The 20,216-nt window shown below is 43.4% G+C and overlaps 1 protein-coding gene across 1 annotated transcript in view; it reads right to left on the bottom strand.

Moving 5' to 3' along the window:
• LOC108784374 (prominin-1-A-like) overlaps positions 1-9,895 on the bottom strand; it is a 50,807-nt gene extending 40,912 nt beyond the window's left edge. Inside the window, exons 1-2 of the mRNA XM_018553171.1 lie at positions 9,714-9,895; positions 650-699 (exon numbers count right to left, since the gene is read on the bottom strand). Coding sequence (XP_018408673.1) covers positions 650-699; positions 9,714-9,843 — 180 coding nt within the window. The 5' untranslated portion in view covers positions 9,844-9,895. The remainder of the gene's footprint in view (positions 1-649; positions 700-9,713) is intronic.
• Between the last annotated feature and the right edge of the window lie 10,321 nt (positions 9,896-20,216).

The raw sequence follows: 20,216 nt of genomic DNA, 5'->3' as shown, positions 1-20,216 counted from the left end.
TCACTTGCTTGTTAAAAGGAGAACTATGAGGCGAGTGAAAATCCCTCAGCCTCATAGTTCGAGCTGACGTGTGACAATGAAACTGTCACACGTCGGATCAATAGATCGGGAAGTGAGCGAACACATACCCTCGCGTGCTCACTTCTCGATCATCTCCCTGCAGAGAGCGGTGACTGTCACTCACGGCTCCCTGCAGGGATTCCCCCCCTCCCCGCTCCGATCATCCAGCGCTGACTGGTGGAACGGACGGGGGAGGGGGCGGGCACAGCTGGCTCTGCCTCTAGATAGGCAGAGCCAGCTGTCATTCACGTGCACCTGAGGGAATCTCGACAGCATTGTCGGGATCCGTCGTGGCTGCGACGGTCTCAGTATATCGTGAGCTGTAGCTCGCGATATACTGAGCTTTGGGTCACGTGAAGACGCTAGTATATGTTATGTCCTCCCGTGACCCTTAGGAGAACTATGGGGATAAAACACTGACCCCATAGTTCTCCTTTAAGAATCTGGAAGGGTTGGAATGTCCATAGTCTAGCCACCCTGTAGTAATTCAAAAGGTTTACTCAATCAAAAACACACAACTTTATATATTTATATATATTACATTTTATTAGTCTGACTCTTATTAATAATATAATAGCAATAGACTTACTTCTTTATATTCAAATACTTGCTGTGATTTCAGGAGTGGCCCGAGGAAAGCTGCAAAAAGTAAAATAATTGTGTAAAAGATCACAATGATTACCGCAAAATACTAACAAACCCAGTTATGGTGGATCTAGAGTCCATCTGCTACTCCAGAACACCTGTTATATGTCATCTTCCAACAAGCGTTTTACGGATATCACAGCACACGCGGCTAATGGTGCCCGTACACCTATCAATTATCGCTCGGTAATCGTCCACGAATGGTCTTTCGAACGATAATCGATCAGTTGATGGGAGCCCAGCGATTTTTTTTACTGTCCCCCAGCTGAATTTTCTGAAAGGGTGAGACTGGAAAACTTTTTGGGAATCGTACGAAAAAAAAAAAAAATAAATAAAATAAAAAAATCGATGGATTAGTGGCGTTTTCGTACAAAAAAATCCCACCATGAACACTGCCACATGCGCAAACAAAAATCCGTGCTGTCAATCAACGAAATTTGGTGATTTAGTATTGCGATTGTCGAAACTAGGAATGCAACCAACTGTTTTTCGGTGTCGAGTACGAGTACTGATGTTTATCTTCAGTTACTCGACGATACCGATACCAGTACTTCCGCTAGCATGGAGCTGGCTTCCCGGGCAATCAAGAGGGTGGGCGGCGGGTAATGACACGCTGCCTGGCTTCTTGATTGCCCAGTAAGCCGCCTCCATGCTGTTTGGCCGGCTTGACGCTGATTGGCCAGGTAGCTTCCCAGCCAATCAGCATCAAGCCAGCCAAAAAGCAGGAAGCCGGCTTCTAGCCAATCAGGAAGCACAGTAGCTGGGTATACAGACCCAGGAACTAAGCACAGGGATGGCGGGACCCCCTCGTGGTGGGTGCAGCACATGTTAAATTTAATTTCATCATCAATGAATTAAACATTTAACTCGCATATAGAAATATAATCTAACTCTCCGACTTTGTTCTACTCTTTGTAAAGTTGATATTAAAGCAATGAAGCTCTTAGCCCCTTATAATTACAGACCTGAGGCTATTGATTGCCTCTGTTATAATTATTTACATACAGGATGTGTATATATTCTGAATCCCTTCACTGGCTTCCCCTCGCCCAGCGAATAATATTCAAAGATATAACAACACCATATAAATCCATCCACAACTCTGCCCTGAACTACATCACCAACCTCATCTCAAAATATCACCCTAACCATCCACTTCACTCCTGCCAAGACCTCCTGCTTTCCAGCTCCCTCATCACCTCTTCCCATGCATGCCTCCAGGACTTCTCCCAAGTCTCTCCCATCCTCTGGAGCTCCCTACACCAATCTCTCCCAACTATCTTCTACTGTGTCTGTCTTTAGGTAACCCCTAAAAAACTCACCTCTTCAGGGAAGTCTATCCCACCTCTACCTAAAAACTGAACTGTGGCTTTTTCCATCAACTCATCCCCTAACAGCTATAAGCTTTTGTATTACTTCTCATCCCAGTTAAAATGTAAGCTCGCATACATTACTTGTACAATACATCATTGTACGCAGCAAAAATATTTAGGGAACTGTATTTTTCACATCAATCACATTCTGTTTGCACTGCTCCTTTTCGATTTACACAGGAAACTCTGATAAACAGCCGTTTTGTTGTAATATTTGCTTTTACTGACAAGCAGAAGACTAATAGGTGAACGAGACTGAGAAATCCGGCAGTAGTCTATGGAAGAAAAGGGAGTATCTGGGAGACTGGCCATTATCAGAGGATAGCCTGTTGCAGGCAGGCTCTATACATTGAAAATGTATATCAGTTTAAAAAACGATAGGTTGTCACAGCAGCCATAGACATCCAACCTTTATAGGTCGTAGAAGTGGCCACAGACATGTCAAAACCATTATTATAAGATGCAACAATTATTCATAATTATGTAGATCATTGTATCATTGTTGTCACTGACAGAAATGGTGAGGTCTTCATTCATCCATGTCACTCATCCCAACTGTTCTTTGCCACCAGTGTTCACATGAGTATGTCTTGGAAAGTGCAATGGTCATCTGAAAATTTTAAATGTTGCTCTACCAAGAAAAATTATCTTCGCCCCTGCCAAGATCTGCTCTCTATATCCGTCTGGGCACCTTCACATAATCGCCTCCAGGACTACTCCAGAGCCTTTCCCATTCCCCAATGATGGGATGTTGAGGCAGCCATACACATCCAACTTCTATAGTACCTAGAAGTGTCAAAAGCAATATAAGCAACAACTGTTGGACCATAACAATGGTGTAGACCACTGTACCATTGTTGTCACTGACAGAAATGATGAGTGACCATGCCACACAAAGTCATCAAAGTTTCTATGCCACTCATTCCAACTGTTCTTTCCCACCAGTTTCCACATGAGTATATCTTTCAAAGCGTCATGGTCGTCTAAAATTGTAAAATGGTTCTCTACAAACTCCATACCCCAATGACAGGTTGCCAAAGCAGCCTTAGGCATGCAACCTCTATAACGTAGAGGTGGCTGTAGACATCAAAATCCTCATCAGAAGTTGCAACAGTTGTTAGACCATAAAAATGATGGAGACCATTGTATCATTGTTGTCAATGACAGAAATGAAGAGTAATCATGCCATAAAAATTGAGTCATCAGTTAGGTTTCGGTGTTGATTCACCCATGTCACTCATTCCAACTGTTCTTTTAGGGCCATGGTTGTCTGAAAATGTTAAATGTTCTTCTACAAGGGGCCTTGTGTACAGTGTGCTGGCAGGGGACAAGGGTACAGTTGGGCTTTAAGAAGAACTTTGAACTCTAAACAAAAAGATTTTAATCAGTTGACAGATGTCATCTTCCGGCTATGAGGTCATAGCTGTGGTCCTTCTCTCTGCTACATTGGGCTGTAACCAATCAACAGCGATCTTGATGTAACATCATTCTTTCCTTCCATTTTGCAGTGCAAAAGTGACCCTTGTGTAGAGCGATGTCGTGCAATATCGCCGGTAATGCGACATCCATGGAAAAAAAGGGTCATGTGCCAGCGACAAGCTTGAGCGACGAGCTACAGGCGACATTGAGCTGTGAGATGTGAACAGCTCCATTGAAATGCATTGGACAAGTTAAAAAGAGCGACATCGCGCGGAAATCGCGCGATAAACTGCTCAGTGTGAACGGGGCCTTAGGGGGGAAAGCCACATCTCTGACTTTAGATCTAGAAGCTGGCATGTGCATATTGGGGACCTCTGTAGGATAAAGAAAGATGGACGCACACTTTAAACTTTTTATGCCATTTGAACACATCAGATTTGTAAGGAATTTGCTGTAGGAAAAACCTCAGGCAAATGTAAAAATCTCCACTCAGCCAGCCCTGCTTACCACTTTCCAGCCAAATGGTCATATTTGCATGCAAAACAGGACTCGGCAGAGAGCAGGGTCCATGGAAACAAGACGCATGAGTTGCAATCTACAGCGGCGACAGACACTGCCAAGATCCTAACCAAATACTTCCAGCCACTGCAACAACAGCCTCCAGCTCTGGATCAAATGTTCGCTGCCCTTCTTATAGTTATTTCAGTGCTGAAAGATGATATTTTGTCATTCCACTTTCTCTAACGTACGTGAGAAAATATTTGAAGGTCTTAAAAAGGTCGCCCAAACCCTATTTCAGTTTCTGCTACAGATTGTAATGACACTCCGAGACCTCAGGGGTGCAATCCCAGCATTGTAAAGCCAAAGAAGATATTAAAGGAGAACTACGACTCGCGGTATACTGAGACGCCGGAGCGGATCCCGACATGGACGTCGGGATCCGCCCAGCTGCGTGAGTGACAGCTGGCTCTGCCCAGCGCTGGCAGATCGGAGCGGGGAGAGGGGAATTCAGCCCGGAACCCGGTATGTGTTCGCTCACCTCCCGATCTACTGAGCCGACCTGTGATCAGTCTCATTGTCACAGGTCGGCTAGAACTATGAGGTGAGTGGAAATCACTCAGCTCATAGTTCTCCTTTAAGAGTACAGCTCTCCCTGCTTTTTTTTTTTTTTATCATTCTGTATTATATAGAAGTCACTGGGAGGAGTGCAAACATACACCTGCAACACATGTGCATTGGGAAGGTGTAATGGGGTGCCATATGCAATAGATGGTACCTCAATGTGTGCAACAAATCACGAGACAGACAGCACCTATTTTTATTTGGCTAAACTGCAATGCACCTCAGCGCACACAAACAATAGGTGCCGTCTGTCTCGTGGTGTGTTGCAGTGCCGCTAACGCATTGCACCAAACCGTCCATCAATGCACAAAACACATGTGCCGCAGTGCATTACTGTAGTGTGTATGGGCCCTTATCGTTTCCCTTTAAACTATGTCAACAGGGCCATCCTTATAATGAGGCAGCCTGAAGCTTTTGCTTCAGGTGGCCTCTCTTCGGGTCATGTGGGAGGGGGGCATGGCCGCTCTGCGGTACAATGTTTGCAGTGTGCCTGCCGCCCCCTTTCTGGCCAGTGTCCCAGGTTGCTAAAAGCCAGGCGGAGAAATGTGTAAGGGCCATACACACCTCCCTGTACAGTTCTTAGCAACCTTGGGCGCTCTGGTCGGCGCCCCACTCAGCTCTTGGCCACCAGTGATGTCAGTGCGCTGGGCGCGACGCCGGGCAGAGCCAAAGAGATTTTTTTTCCCCCCCCTCCCCCCCCCCCCCCCCCCCCCCCCACACACACACATACACTTACATATTAGCCTGCACCACCACCACTCCTTCTGAACGTCCAGCACCCCACACCTGGCCTCAGGTGGCAAAAAGCTAGGGGCACCCCCGTATGTGACTACATTAAAGATTAATTTCTCGATTAATCGTTAAACTTTTTGATCGATTAAAATTATTTTGATCGCTAATGAAAACACTCTGTGCCGGCTTCCGGAGTCCGGTCAGCGATCCGGTGACGTTGTAATTTAGATTAATCGAACAGGAACATTTTTATCATTACCAGCCCTATTAAAAATGTATTTTTATTGTAATATTCAAAATGACCCCAACCCCCTCCTCTCCCATCCTGTCAGCAGGACTTCCTTTCCCTTTAACAACATTTTAGTGTTGGAGAAGTGAGGAGAACTCTCCAGCAGCAATACAGGCAGAAAAAAAATAAATAAACACATATTGGGGAAAGCTAAAACCCTGGCCAGATTTTTATTTCTGTTGGCATCCCTGTTGCAGATTTTCCCTAATTTCCTATCTCGTGAAGCTGATTTCAGCAAAACAGGAAGTGAGGGAAATTCTAAAGGATCCCCTGAGAGCAGTAAAAACCAGACAGGGCTTCTAATCTTTCCTCAAAGCAAAATGTTTCTGCGTTGACCTACAATAATAAAACTATAAAACATTCCAGTAATATAACACAGAAGGTCGTTCCTAAAAACACACAACACGTACATAATTCTGTTCCTTGTTATCTGATGCTTTTCCTGCCCTGCCCAATGTTTGCCTTATCTTATATATCATTCTACATTCCGGTAAAATCTTGCTCAACATTTCCTTGTGGTTTTAGACAAGTTTGTGCCATTACTTTGTTGTAAGCTCCATATCATGTAATGATCACATACATGCTTTATCCTAATGAACTGTAGAGGGGTTCGATTCTGAGATCTTGTTATAAATAAATGTGCATTTAACCAAACGTTTGGAAAAGCCTGTTGGTTAGAACAAGGGGACACCACTTCATCCAGGAACTGTAGCCAGACGCAATTAGAGCAGTGTGTGGGCCTGTCGGTGTCCTTCTATTCAACAACAGTTGATTGTTTAATCAACGTTTGTCAAAGGAGTGGGCCAAACGTTGTGGGCCATACAGCCAATCAGCTTCAGTCACTGTTTGTATGATCGGACAGCAGGGGGCGCCAGCTACCAGAATAGCTGGCAAGGGAGCATCCCCCATCCACACTATACAGCATGGATGGGGGGGATTTCCCCTTTTCCCAGCCATTTCAAGGATGAATGAGTGTATGGTCAGCTTAACACGGTTTCTGTTCTAGCTTTACAAAGGATGCCCAACTTCCTTGCAAAAGTTTTATTGTTCAGAAAATACCTGTTGGCACATATGTGTTTTAAATTGAACTTGCACCTTACCCATTGAAGGTAAGGTAACAGTTGCACTTGATAGCCCATTCCGTCCGATGCTCATGCTTACCTTACCCACATTTCCTTGTCGCCGCATTTACCCACCAGGTTGGTCTAGGTTTGAGATAACACACAGCTTAATGTCCCTTCCCCCAAGTAACAGCATTTGGGTATGGCGATTGCCAAGTTTGTATTGTGGGAGGAAGGGAAGGTAGCCAATGATGCGTGAAATGGATTCTCCGAAGTATCAGCAAATACTGGAGATTAACGTCCTGCAGTCACTAAAGCCATAAAAAACGAACACACAATAGATGAAGCAGCTCTTAAGACCTCTACAATCCTCAGCTCAGAAGTGAAGAGCTGCATGATCCCCAAAACCTGGAAGAAGCAGGTCATTCGCTGAGAGAACAAGCAAATTGCAGAGGCGGTGAAAGTAAGTCATTGGCAAAGGGTAGGCCTATTAAGCTAACCTGATACTTTGCCCCGATTGGTCAAAATAGTAGTTTTAATAGGTCGCCTGAAGCAATTAATGGATGATTTTGAAGTATGTTTGGAATCACTGTCTTGTTTGACAATCCAGTTTCTTTTTTTTAAAAGCAACGTTCTGGAGCCACCCATCATTTCTAAAGAGAAAAATCAACTTTATTGTTCAGCACAAGCACATACTGTATAATTAAGTCCCAGCAGGGGGCAAAGCATGTCAGCGGGAGGATCCTGGGCAGAGTATATATGCTACTGCCGAACAATAAAGTTGATTTTACCTTTTGGAAATGAGTTGGGGCTCCAGAACTTTGCTGAATGGTGTGTTGGATCCCGGAGGAGTGAGCACCTGCAAGGTGGAGCTGAGGATTGCAAAAGTGTTGTATCTATTGAACGGCTGTATCTATTGTGTGCTCGTTTTTTTATGGCTTTAGTGACTGCAGGACGTTAATCTCCCGGATTTGCTGATACTTTGGAGAATCCATTTCATGCATCATTGGCTACCACAGAACCACCCAGCATAGCAGATCCACCACCATGATTAACATTTGGCAAGGCATTCTTTCCTTCAAATGATCCTCTTTTCTTTATTCTTCAAATGCATCTTTGGCAATTGCAGACAAAGAGTTCTACCTTTATTTCATGGAACCACAGCCAAAATTATTTAGGCTTAGCTAAAGCTGGTAATAGACAGAAGGTATGCTCAAAAAAGCAATTGTAAGCTGTTTGACAGTTGTCCAATCAGAATGAGGTTTGTTCCCTGCAAAGACTGGTATTGAATAAACATATCAATACTTTAAAAACCCTTCAAGTGTGTGCCGGTGAAATACTTTTATTTACTATTAGTGTTTTGCACGGCGCCATCCGTGTGGTCACCTGGGCACCGCATATACCTTGTGGTTTTGAGACCGTATCAGTTCGAATGGGATTTGGACTTTGTTGTGAGGCTAAACCAACCTTTCTCAATCTGCTTACCCCTAAGGAACCCTTGAAATATTTTTTTGGTCTCAGAAAATCCCAGCTAAAATGAATTAATTGGGGCTCATGGGGAGAATGCTTCTCACATTGGTGGTCAATGGCAAGAATTACCCTTATATTGGTGTTCAGTGGGGAGAATGTGCCCTACATTGGTGGTCAGTGGGGAGAATGCTCCTTACATTGGTGGTCAGTGGGGAGAAGGCTCCTTACATTGGTGGTCAGTGAGAAGAATGATCCTTACATTGTTGGTCAGTGAAAAGAATGCTCCTTACATTGGTGGTCAATGGAAAGAATGCCACTTACATTGGTGGTCAGTGAGAAGAATGTTCCTTACATTGGTGGTCAGTGGGAAAAATGCTCCTTACATTGGTGGTCAATGGGAATGCCTCTAACATCACTGGTCAGTGGGATCAATGGTGGTCAAGAGTGCCACCCTTTCAGACAGCTAAAAAGATTATTGGTATCATGCTGCTGGCTATGCCAAGTGGCGCTGGACCCAGAGTTATGCAGGCACCATCAGGTGGGAGGTCAATCAGACACACAGCTAAAAGAAACCCCTATCAACCTCTGGAAGAACCCTAGGAATCCACAGAACCCTGGTTCAGAATGGGTTGACAAATTCTGCTGTTCCCCTGGGGTGGAGGCTAAATTAAATGGTCTGTGGTGAAGTAATACAAAGTAGGAAAAAAGCAGGGGTATTGGCCACAGCAACCAATATAAAAGCAAGCCTTGGACTGGTTTCTGCAGACTGCAACATTTAATTTTGCTTGTTTTAAACATGAGAAATAGTCTTGAAGAGACCCTGTCCCCAGACCATTCATTTCAACAAAATCATTCCCATAAAATTAGATGTGCACTTTTATGGATGGTATTTACCTGTATAGACATCCAAAAGTCCTGAGACTTCTGCTGGCTGCCAGTCTCAGGGTTTGACAGCCCCAGCAGACTCAGAGCTGTCACTCAGGTGACATTCTAGACAATTCCCCTGTGCTCCTCCCACAGTAGCTACATGAAAGGTTATTTAGGGAGGCGAGGGGATAGGCAGAGGAGCTGGGTCAGCAAATTAGGCACTCCCAGAAGAGGAGACGGTTATGACCTGCAAGAAGGAAGGGGGCTATGCTATAGAATTGACTCTTCCCGTCTAGTCAAATCTTTCCAACACGTTCAGAGAGACATTGCAAGTGAATAAAAAATAATTTAGGGAAAAGAAAAAACACTGCAAGAAAGCATTTCAAAACTCGATTTCTTCTGTGTTTTTACCTATAGGGTCTTTTTAATGGGTGACAGTGACAGGGTCTTTTTAAAGGAAACCTGGTGGTCGCCACTGGTTGACTTCCATCTGAAAATGCTAGTTGCATGGCTTTAATATTTTCTGAACCAGTTGCCAGCTGACCAACAAGCAAAATGAGGGGGAAGTCAGAACTCTGGAATGTCTTCTTTCAGGGTAAGGCCTTGTTCACACCAAATGCAGACCAGATCCAGTCAGGTTTCTGCACCTGCAGTGTAGTGGGTTTATCTACTTACCAGGAGGAAAGGCATTTCGCTGCACCAGGTCCAAATATGAGTGAACCATATCACTGAACACCTTCATCGCTCCAGTATCTGCAGGAGCTCCAGGGCTGTAAACCGGGTCTGTGAGATTCTGGTAATCCATATCTGTGGTAATCCAGACAGGCTACTAGAAAAAGTTAATTCCCAGATAAGATGAGGTATCAAAAATGTATATGTATAGACGTCAATGTAATCTGATCACTGAACCAGTGAATCCTCCCAAAGTATGAGCCAGCACCCTTGTGGTATATACTTCTTATAATCAAAGCAATCGCTGTTCAACCAGTTCTTTTTTTCCCCGTTCAGTCCTCTTTAGGCTGAGGCCAACGAAAGTGTCACAGGGAAGTCTCACTACTATATTGTACAAAGGCAGAACTTTCCCATAACAGTCAAGTCTGGAGTGAAATATGGGACTTCATTGTGGGTCCATCCTATAGGGATGCTCTGTAGATAAAGCAGTGTGTGGTCTTGGTGAGATATTCAGTGTCCACACTGGAATACAGATTGGTTTGCTTCTAAGTGGCCTCAGTGGTGAAAGTTTTTTTCTTTTTTAAAGTGCAGTTCACTCTTGAGGTTTTCAACAGCAGGGATAGGTGGGGTCTCCTTCCACAGATTTGAGGATTTCCTGCAATATGAAATAATATACAATATTTAGCAATGAATGCAAAGCAGAATGAAAGACTGTGTTTCAGAGTCTGCCTGTCTGCTCAAAAAACCATCTTGTGCGAAGGCAGACAATGAGATAGCGGGCCCTCCTCCACCCCCAGCATTCCATGCTCACAGCTGGAGACTTCCACATAAAACAATTAAAAGAAGAAGCTGATATTTCTCATTAGCATCCTGCAACCTTCTCTTAAAAGGTGCCCATTGACATTCTACCAATCCAGCTGGACTGTCTATAGGACTCCAGCAGACTTGTCAGGGTAGAAGGTCTCAAACCTTGTCCAATCCTTATAATTTGCTACAGCAGGTCTCTCCCTATCTACTACATAGACTAAATGTAATTCAAACATAAAGGTTGATGACATAAGAAACCCAGGCTAATGTGATAACCATCACATTAGCCCAAAGGCAGGGCTGGACAAATTCCAGGAACCAGATAGATAGTGCTACACAGCTGATGCCCACATTGTAACATGTTCTCTAGTTGTCAATGGAACGGACTCCTAAAAATAAAATCTGGCTGCCTCCTGGATTCGACAGACTGGCTCCTGAATTCCATGTTAAATTGGTCCACCACTGGCCTAAGGATACCTTTACTAAGCTAATGTGGTGATGATCAACTTAGCCTGAGGATCCCTTCAAAAAGCAAATGTGATTATTATTGTGATTATTATTATTATTACTACATAGTATTTATATAGTGCCAACAGTTTGCGCAGCGCTTTACAATATAAGGAAGACGTTACAGTCACAATACAATTCAAGACAAGATGGTAAGGAGTGTAAGGAGTGATGACCATCAACTTAGTCTGAGGACCCTTTTATCAGGCTAATGTGATCACTATCATAATTGCCTGAAGCAGGAGTCCTACAAGAATCCAAAACAGGTGAAGGAAATCTCCCCTGTGGTAAAACTACAAATCCCAATGCAATACTCTGACATCCACAGGCATAACTCCCGGAGGCAGAGACAGGATGAGACTTGTAGTTTCACCACAGATGGAATGCCAACGCTGCCTATCCATGCTCTAAAACATTGCATTAATGTTATTTAATCAACATTCATGTTTGAGGGAAAAAATTGGACTTTATAGAAAAAATGGTCAGGTGTGCTGGCACAGAATCTTTTTCATGTACATGCTACACCAATCAATGGTTGCTACAGCGCCCTATACTTAATGGTACATTTTAGTAAGGCGAGCAGTGGGAATATCTCAGCTATGATATGGAGGTTGGAAGATCCATCTGCTAAACAATTCTATAGGGTAAGGAACAACCAGATGTGCACGTTTGACACTGTTAATATCAGCCTATTACTGAACGCATAATAGCAATATCCAGCAAACTAACTCCTTCCCAATGGACATTAGAGAGCTGCTGGGTGTGCAATTACAATCTGACCTCCCAAAAGGCTTTGACAGCTACAGAAATATGCACGCTCAGTGACCCTAAACTCAGAAATCTACTTTTGTTCCCCATGGTCCCTGTGTGTGTTGTAAAGTAGTCACCACACCAAGCTCACTCCCGGGATGGACTACAATCTCAATACAAATTATTAAACTAAACATGAGATTGTAGTCCATCCCGGGAGCGAGCTTGGAAAGGTGACTACTTTACAACACACACAGGGACCACGGAGAACAAAAGTAGCCCCCCTCCAGAAGGAAGGACAGTGTCAGCACCAATTCAGAGATGATTTGAAGATCTACAGCCGAGTGATACAAAAGTAGCTACATTTGTATTAGCAGTTAAAGCAGAACTCCAGGTAAAAGTTTTTTTTAACCCTTTGAGTGGGGCTACCCCTGCACTGCAAAGGTTAATTGCTTATTTTTGTCTAGGTGCTAAAATTTATACTCTAGCTGGTTGCTACTTCGGTCCCTGAAGTCTGTCTCTTCTTCCGCTGCAGCATTGTTATGTCCCTCAGCGTCCTCATGACTTATATACAGTGTATAGAACGTAATGAATGAAGAATCCTTAGACCTCTGCAGCAGAGGGGGGACGAGGCTCCAGGGACTGGTTTAAGAGCAAGCCGGCTCACAGGATCAGGTGAATATAACTTTTTTTTTTGTTAGCACCTAGACAAAAAAGAGCAATTGACCCTTGTAGTGCAGGGGTAGCTGACCATACACTGGTAAGTTTTCATCGGCGTTATACTGACTCGGCTGAAAATCTAGTCAAGTTGTCTTATGGTCGAAAAAAGCCAGTCCAAAAATTGTCTGCCAAACAGTGACTGCGGCCAATCAGCTCTAATCACTGGCATGGGGACAGAAGCACATCCACCGCTGCCAGAATACAATAGCCCATTAAAAGGTAATCTGGCATTTTTTTCTCATTCAGTCCCTGAAAAAAATATAGGTGTATGGCCAGCATTAGTATCCCTCTAATTTCAGACCTGCCAACTGCCTGACCCCATGCTGATAACACACCCTCTTCTACATAATACTGCACAATAGTATTACACAACAAGGTCACGCAGTTGTGTGTATTGCTCTACAGGGCTTTATATTGGATGTTGTAATGCAGATTCAGGAACTGTTGTGTGTTTTAATCAGCAGGATATCAGACAAGGAAGAATACAAAAAGCACACCCTGATGTATGGTTGCCCAATAAAGGAAGTGACACCGCAGCTTTAAACAATTCTTGATGTAATTGAGTCATATAGAGGTCATCAATGAAGTTACAGCGAGCAGTTAGGGCATCACTTAAAGCATCACTAGTAGCACGGGTTATCACAGGCAGAGATGTTCTGACATATGACTATGAGACACCTTTCCCAATAGCCGTTGAAGATGAGAGCAGATCTCAGCAGTGTTTGGGTTCAGATGGGCAGACCACTCACTGACTTTGCTTCTCAGCAAAAGATCTGCTTTCATAGGGTGATGTACAGTATGAAAACTGGAAGAATTCTAAGTAGTCATAGATATACAATGACAGTTAAACCAGGTGATGATCGAATGCAGTGTTTCTCAACCTTTTTACCCTAGAAGAACCCTTAGAATAACCTTCAGGTCTCCGTTAAAGAGAAGGGTCAATGGAGGAAATGTCCCTTACGTTGATATTCAGTAAGAAGTATGCAACCCTTATAGTATTGGTCAGAGGGCCACCCTTACAGACAGCTAAAAAGATAATTGGTGTCATGCTGCTGGCTCTGCCAAGTGGCATTGGACCCAGATTTATGTAGGCACCATCAGGTGAGAGGTCACTCAGCCACAGCTATAAGAAACCCCTGTCAACCTCTGGAAGAACCCTATGGTGGTTTTCCAGTGGCACTGGCCCAGAAACTAGGCACAGCCACAGCTTAAGGTATTCCTAGAAAACCTTTGGAGGAACCCTAGCATTCCACAGGACTCTGGTTGAGAACACCTGATCTAATGTCTTATGAGGCACCACCAAAATCCTCTGACTAAGGTGTCTGAGGGGAGATGGTGATTGGACAGAGAAGAAACTTTTTTCCCAATCTCTAGTTTGTCGGATAAGCCCATGTTATAGGTGTATGTGGTATGACTAGCCCTCCAAAAACCAAACTTGGATACCTGAATGCACTTGGATTTAGCCTGCATGTCAGATTGTCAGCCTAGTGCAAAGATAAAGCATTGCCTGAAGTAACCAAGTTGATTGGTTGCTTCATTTTCCCACTGAATGAAAGATAAAAAGGTCTGTGTTTACCTGGTGGAAGACCTCAGTTTGTCTTTGGTCCAATTCCATACATAAGCCCCATTGTCTTTCATTTCCTCTAAACTTATATGTACGAGTCTGTTTCTCCCCATTTACTCCGGTGACCCTCTTCCCCGATACCAGCAAAGCTTCACAGCCTTATTCACCTTTATTGCAGATTTTGTCTGACTGTCATTTCCTGCTTTGCTCGTTCTACAATGAACACAGGAAAAGCTCATGTACGTCTATATCTTTTTTTTTGTCATTTGCTGCTTTCGACATCTCCCCTTTGATGTGTTTTGTCTTCCGGAGATGTAATGAGGAGGTTTGAACTTCACCTAAGCCTCCTTCTGGGTAAAAATTTACAAAATACACATTTCACCAACAATATATAGCCCCGCACCACCACGTATGGGCCAACAGCTGCCCATACATGTCAGAGTTTCAGCCAATTCACAGGAATCGGATGAAATTCTAACAGTGGATGGGCTGGTTGGCTCAACAATTTTCCATTACTCAATCAACTCTTTCCAAAGGAGCCAAGGTGAATATTGTTAGCTGAACAGTGACTGCAGCTAAGCAGCCAAGTTTGGACACCTGGCACTGCCAGAATACAGTAGTCTGGGCAGGGGGAGGTTCCTCCAGCCATGCTGCTAGCTCTAATGGAGGAACCCGTTCAATTTCTTTCACTCAGCCAACAGAGTGAACAAAATAAATCTATTAGTGTATGGCCAGCTTAAAGGAGAACTATGAGGTGAGTGAAAATCACTCATCCTTATAGTTCGAACCGACCTGTGGCAATGATAAAGTCACACATCAGTTCAGTAGATCGGGAAGTGAGCGAACGCATACCGTCACTCGCTCACTTCTCAGCCATCGCCCTGCAGAAAGCCGTGGCGGTCAGTCAAGGCTCCCCGCAGGAATTCCCCCTCCCCGCTCCAATCCTTCAGCGCTGACTGGAGGAACGGACGGGGTAGGGGGCGGGCACAGCTGGGTCTGCCTCTATATAGGCAGAGCCAGCTGTCAATCACGCAGCTGGGTGGATCTCGACAGCATTGTCAGGATCCGTCCTGGCTGCGCCGGTCTCAGTATACAGTGAGCTGTAGCTCGTGATATAATGAGCTTCGGGTCACGGGAGGACACTAGTATATGTCCTCCCGTGACCCTTAAGAGAACTATGGGGGAAAACACTGACCCCATAGTTCAATTTTTAAGTCCATCTTCTTGACGTTTGAATGTGGATAACCAAATTACAGTTTGTACCATGCATTTTGGCCATGTCCCAAGATCAGGCAATTATGGCTTATAGCTTTCAGTGGCATGGTGTGCCATTTCGCATCTGGTCAACTACCTGCCTTTAACCCACGAGTGGGCACTCTTTAGTATAATAGATATTCCTTGTACTGAGATTTCTAGAAGCTGCAAACAACTTCTCAATTTCATTGCTCCGGTGGCTACAAAGACCAATCTGCATAACTGCATATTTTTGATCCTCCTTGTATTTCACAGTTTATAGAAAAGTTGATGTATGTATTCCGTATGCACTGGATGCAGACCCTCTCTAAATAGAGAAACCCAAGTCCAAAAAATGTTTTGATGTATGGGAGTCCTTTTTTACAAACCCTAGGTGTTGACACCCAACAGTTGATAGCGCAATGTTTCCATTATACCCAGTGGTACCTAACTAAACTACTTATTCATAATCCCCCCAATTGACGTTCCACTTTCTCCACTGGCGACACACAATAACTTAAAGCCTCTTGAGGCCTTCTCCTGGGATTTTGAGAGTGTATTTACCAACCACCACTTGCTTGTTTATTTGACTGAAGAGCACTTTTATTAGATTTTTTCAACATGTTTCTATGTGATTGTAATTTTATGTTGTTTTTATCAGCCAAATGTTGTGGCATCTCAATTGGTATTTGAACAAATTTACTGTTTCTGGTTATTGTTCGTTGTTGCTGCATACCATGTTCTTATTACATTGTAAGCTGCCAGCTAAGAAAACTGGGTTAATTGCACCACTGGCCCCTGTTATCAGTTCATGGGCCCACAGCCAGCTTAATTGGATTATGGATAATGGTCAGTGTATACAGACTTTTTTGTTTTACTTCAATGGGTATGTGAAGCATTTGTGAAGGATTTGGAATGTAGCGTTTACATTTTAAATTGGATTGAATGCAGCAATATATTTGCTCCAATGATTCATATGATTAGAATTGCTGATAATATGGAAGCAATGCCAAATACAGGGACAGTGTATATGTATTGTGTATACCATCATGGAACACACACCGTTAAGTAACCGGGACTTAGTGTAAAGGTGCTCCCAACAATCACCTTTATTCTGCCAACTTTGATGTCTTTAGCCATCATCTTTGTGACTGATTGTTGAAAATATAGAAAAGTCCTGTTCACAAGGAAGTAAACACACATCTTAGCAAAAGAAGTTTCCAAAAGCAAAAATAAATAAATAATGTTCCTCCTAAGTGGAATGCACATCGCTTGTAATACTGGTATTTCAGGGTCTTTGTGTTCCAAGAGTCTTGTTCATTTGCCTCTAGTTTGCCGCATCTGATGTCCCTTTAGTGACAATGCTATAGAACAACCATGTCAATGGCTTTATTATTTGGGAGTCACCCAGGTTTCCGCATCTGTCAGGAACCTGGAACTCTGTGTGAGTCTTTCAGAATCCCCTGAATCTTCTAAAGACTGCTGGAGCTCCTTGTCCGCATCTCCTCAATCCCCATGCATCAGCTAAACATACAAATAAAATGCACATAATGTATAATTGCGTGCCAGTCAACAGAGCCAGAAGGGGAGGAAACCAATTATTTGTTGAAGTGGCCCCATCAAGTCTCAATAAGCCAGTTTCCTCTCCAGTTCCCTAACCTCTCCAAGAGTCCATGTCTCCTACCTTCTCTCCTTTTATACATAGTCCTATCTTCCAGTATCCCTCTCCTTCTATACATAGTCCTCTCTTCCAGTAGCCCTCTCCTTCTATACATAGTCCTATCTTCCAGTATCCCGCTACACATAGTCCTATCTTCCAGAATCCCTCTCCCTCTATACATAGTCCTCTCTTATAGTGCTGTAGTGTCTGTCAACCACTTCAGAATTGACACTTCTAAGAGTGTTAGATGCTTGTGTCACCTGTCCCTGTTTGGTTCCTTCCTCCAACCCCTATACCACTCGTGTCCAGTAGTGATGTAGGGGTTGAGAGTCCACCATAGTGGACAATGGAAGACACAGGAACATTAATATGGAGGAGCTGGGTGGAAAATATAAAGGTCTTATCAAAATACACTTTAAGGTAAACAGTAGAATTATAACTCAAAGTATATGATCACTGAAAATACTCTGTTTTGACTTTAAAAGGAGAGCATCATTCTACTGTGCATGACAATACGTATGGTACCTTCTGAAAATTGTGCCCTAGACCATATACATGGACCAGCGGATATAAATAAACATGTGTGTCCTCATATACACATGACTTATGCCCTTTTAGAATGGAAAGCCATTGCAAACTCTTTGACACTGTGATTTACTGCGGGTAGCACTATCATTGTTATTCCAATATAAAAATTGTGTTGAAACACTCGAGGAATATTAGTTCCCTACTCAATGGAAAAAAAAAAGGCACACATCTTTTTTTAGGGGCATGTTATCTTTCTCACAAATGATGCAAACCAAGTGGAGGAGGAGGGTGAGGGAAGGGTCGCAGTACCAAGCTGTGTCTGTCTTAGAGCTGCTCAGACCAGGAATGTAGAGGAGATGAAAGGAAACAGGTTGGCAGTGGAAGAAAAACAAAGTCTGGGGATTCTCAAATTAAGCCTGCTCCCTGACATCTCTGTGTAGATGGAGAGGGGGGCTGAAGGAAGTATAGAGGAAAAGAAAATTGGACTATGTGTAGATGAAGAGATGCCGGGACACAAGACTATATATAAAGGAAGAGGGATGCTAGAAGACAGGACTGTGTAGAGGCAGAATGATGCTGGAAGAGAGGACTATGTATAGAAGGAGAAGGATATTGGAAGATAGGACTATGTATAGAGGGAGAGGGATACTGGAAGAGAGGACTGTATATAGAGGGAGAGGGATACTGGAAGAGAGGACTGTATATAGAGGGAGAGGGATACTGGAAGAGAGGACTGTGTATAGAGGGAGAGGGATACTGGAAGAGAGGACTGTATATAGAGGGAGAGGGATACTGGAAGAGAGGACTATGTATAGAGGGAGAGGGATACTGGAAGACAGGACTGTGTATAGAGGGAGAGGGATACTGGAAGACAGGACTGTGTATAGAGGGAGAGGGATACTGGAAGAGAGGACTATGTATAGAGGGAGAGGGATACTGGAAGAGAAAACTATGTATAGAGGGAGAGGGATACTGGAAGAGAGGAAAAGAAAATTGGACTATGTGTAGATGAAGAGATGCCGGGACACAAGACTATATATAAAGGAAGAGGGATGCTAGAAGACAGGACTGTGTAGAGGCAGAATGATGCTGGAAGAGAGGACTATGTATAGAGGGAGAAGGATATTGGAAGATAGGACTATGTATAGAGGGAGAGGGATACTGGAAGAGAGGACTATGTATAGAAGGAGAGGGATACTGGAAGAGAGGACTATGTATAGAGGGAGAGGGATACTGGAAGAGAGGACTGTATATAGAGGGAGAGGGATACTGGAAGAGAGGACTGTGTATAGAGGGAGAGGGATACTGGAAGATAGGACTATGTGTAGAGTGAAAGGGATGCTACAAGATAGATGTACAGATGAAGAGGGATTCTGGAACATAGGACTATGTATACTGGGAAAGGGATGCTAGAAGATGGGAGTATGTATAGGTGGATAGGGATTCTGGAACACAGGAATAGGTGTAGAGGGAAAGGGTTGCTGGGTTACAAGAATATGTTTAGAGGGATGCAAGAAGATATGACTCTGTGTAGAGGTAGAATGATGCTGAAAAAGAGGACTATGTGTAGAGGGAGAGGGATGTTAGCAGAAAGGACTCTGTATAGAGGGAGATGGATACTGGAAGGGAGGACTATGTATAGAGGGAGAGAGATGTTAGAAGATAGGACTCTGTATATAGAGAGGGATACTGGATGATAAGACTATGTATGGAGGGAAAGGGATGCTGGAAGAAAAGACCATGTATAGCGGGAAAAGAATGCTAGAAAGATAGGGCTGTATGTAGAAGATAAGAGATACTGAAAGATAGGACTATGTGTAAATGGAGAGGAATGTTGTAAGGTAGGACTATGTGTAGAAGGAGAAGAATAATGGAAGATAGGACTGTGTGTATAAGGAGAGGAATTCTGAAACACAAGACTTTGTGTAGAAGGAGAGGGATGCTGGAAGACAGGACTATGTGTACAAATCACATCAGTATGCAGCTTTGCATGCTGATATGAAATCGTCTTACATTCATTAAATAAACAGACATATTTTTCTTTTACTTACAACTACAGTTTTTCCACTTCCTGGTCCTCTTGGGCATTAGTGATGTAATGCGCCCAAGTGTTGCATCCTGGGAAAGTTACATCAGCAGAGCATTGCTGGGTAATCTCACAAGATCTCAGGGGAAAGGCATTTTGCTCCCCTGAGATGTGCATGGTCACATGTACTAGTCACATGTGCCAGAGTTTCAGGAAGTAAAGGGAGATATATTAACCTGCTCTTAGTAAAAAATGGCCACTGTGAGAAGAATGGGGAAGAAAAAGAGAAACAAGGTAAGCAAAGAATATAAAGCCAGCAATCATCTAGAAGTATGTGTTTGTAGATTGTCATCACTAAACATTTCTAAAGGTGTGTTTGAGATAAGGGTAGAAGTTCCACTTTAATCCGCATCTCTTTAAAACTTGGCCATCTAGAGTTCCTCATAAAGGCAACGTTTCTTTATTGGTACATTAGTTCATAGAACCAGGAACTGTTGAACCAAAAAAATAAACTGTCATGCACTGTCTGCAGTTATGAAGAAGACGTTCTGCACTTTTGGGGTGATTATATATATTAAATGTGTTCTGGGCCAAATAAAAATACAACATTTTAGACGTTCTAAGTCCAAGTCAGGGCGTTCGGCGGCTATGAATATGTTCTATTAATAGGCGGCATGGAAACGGGCCAAATAAAGATTCATCGCCTCCAGG

The sequence above is a fragment of the Nanorana parkeri genome, unplaced genomic scaffold (genome assembly GCF_000935625.1).
Source record: "Nanorana parkeri isolate BGI_ZX_2015 unplaced genomic scaffold, ASM93562v1 scaffold113, whole genome shotgun sequence".
Classification (NCBI taxonomy): domain Eukaryota; kingdom Metazoa; phylum Chordata; class Amphibia; order Anura; family Dicroglossidae; genus Nanorana; species Nanorana parkeri.
Note: the sequence above shows the minus strand (reverse complement) of the source record. Positions and strands in the feature narration are given on the sequence as shown.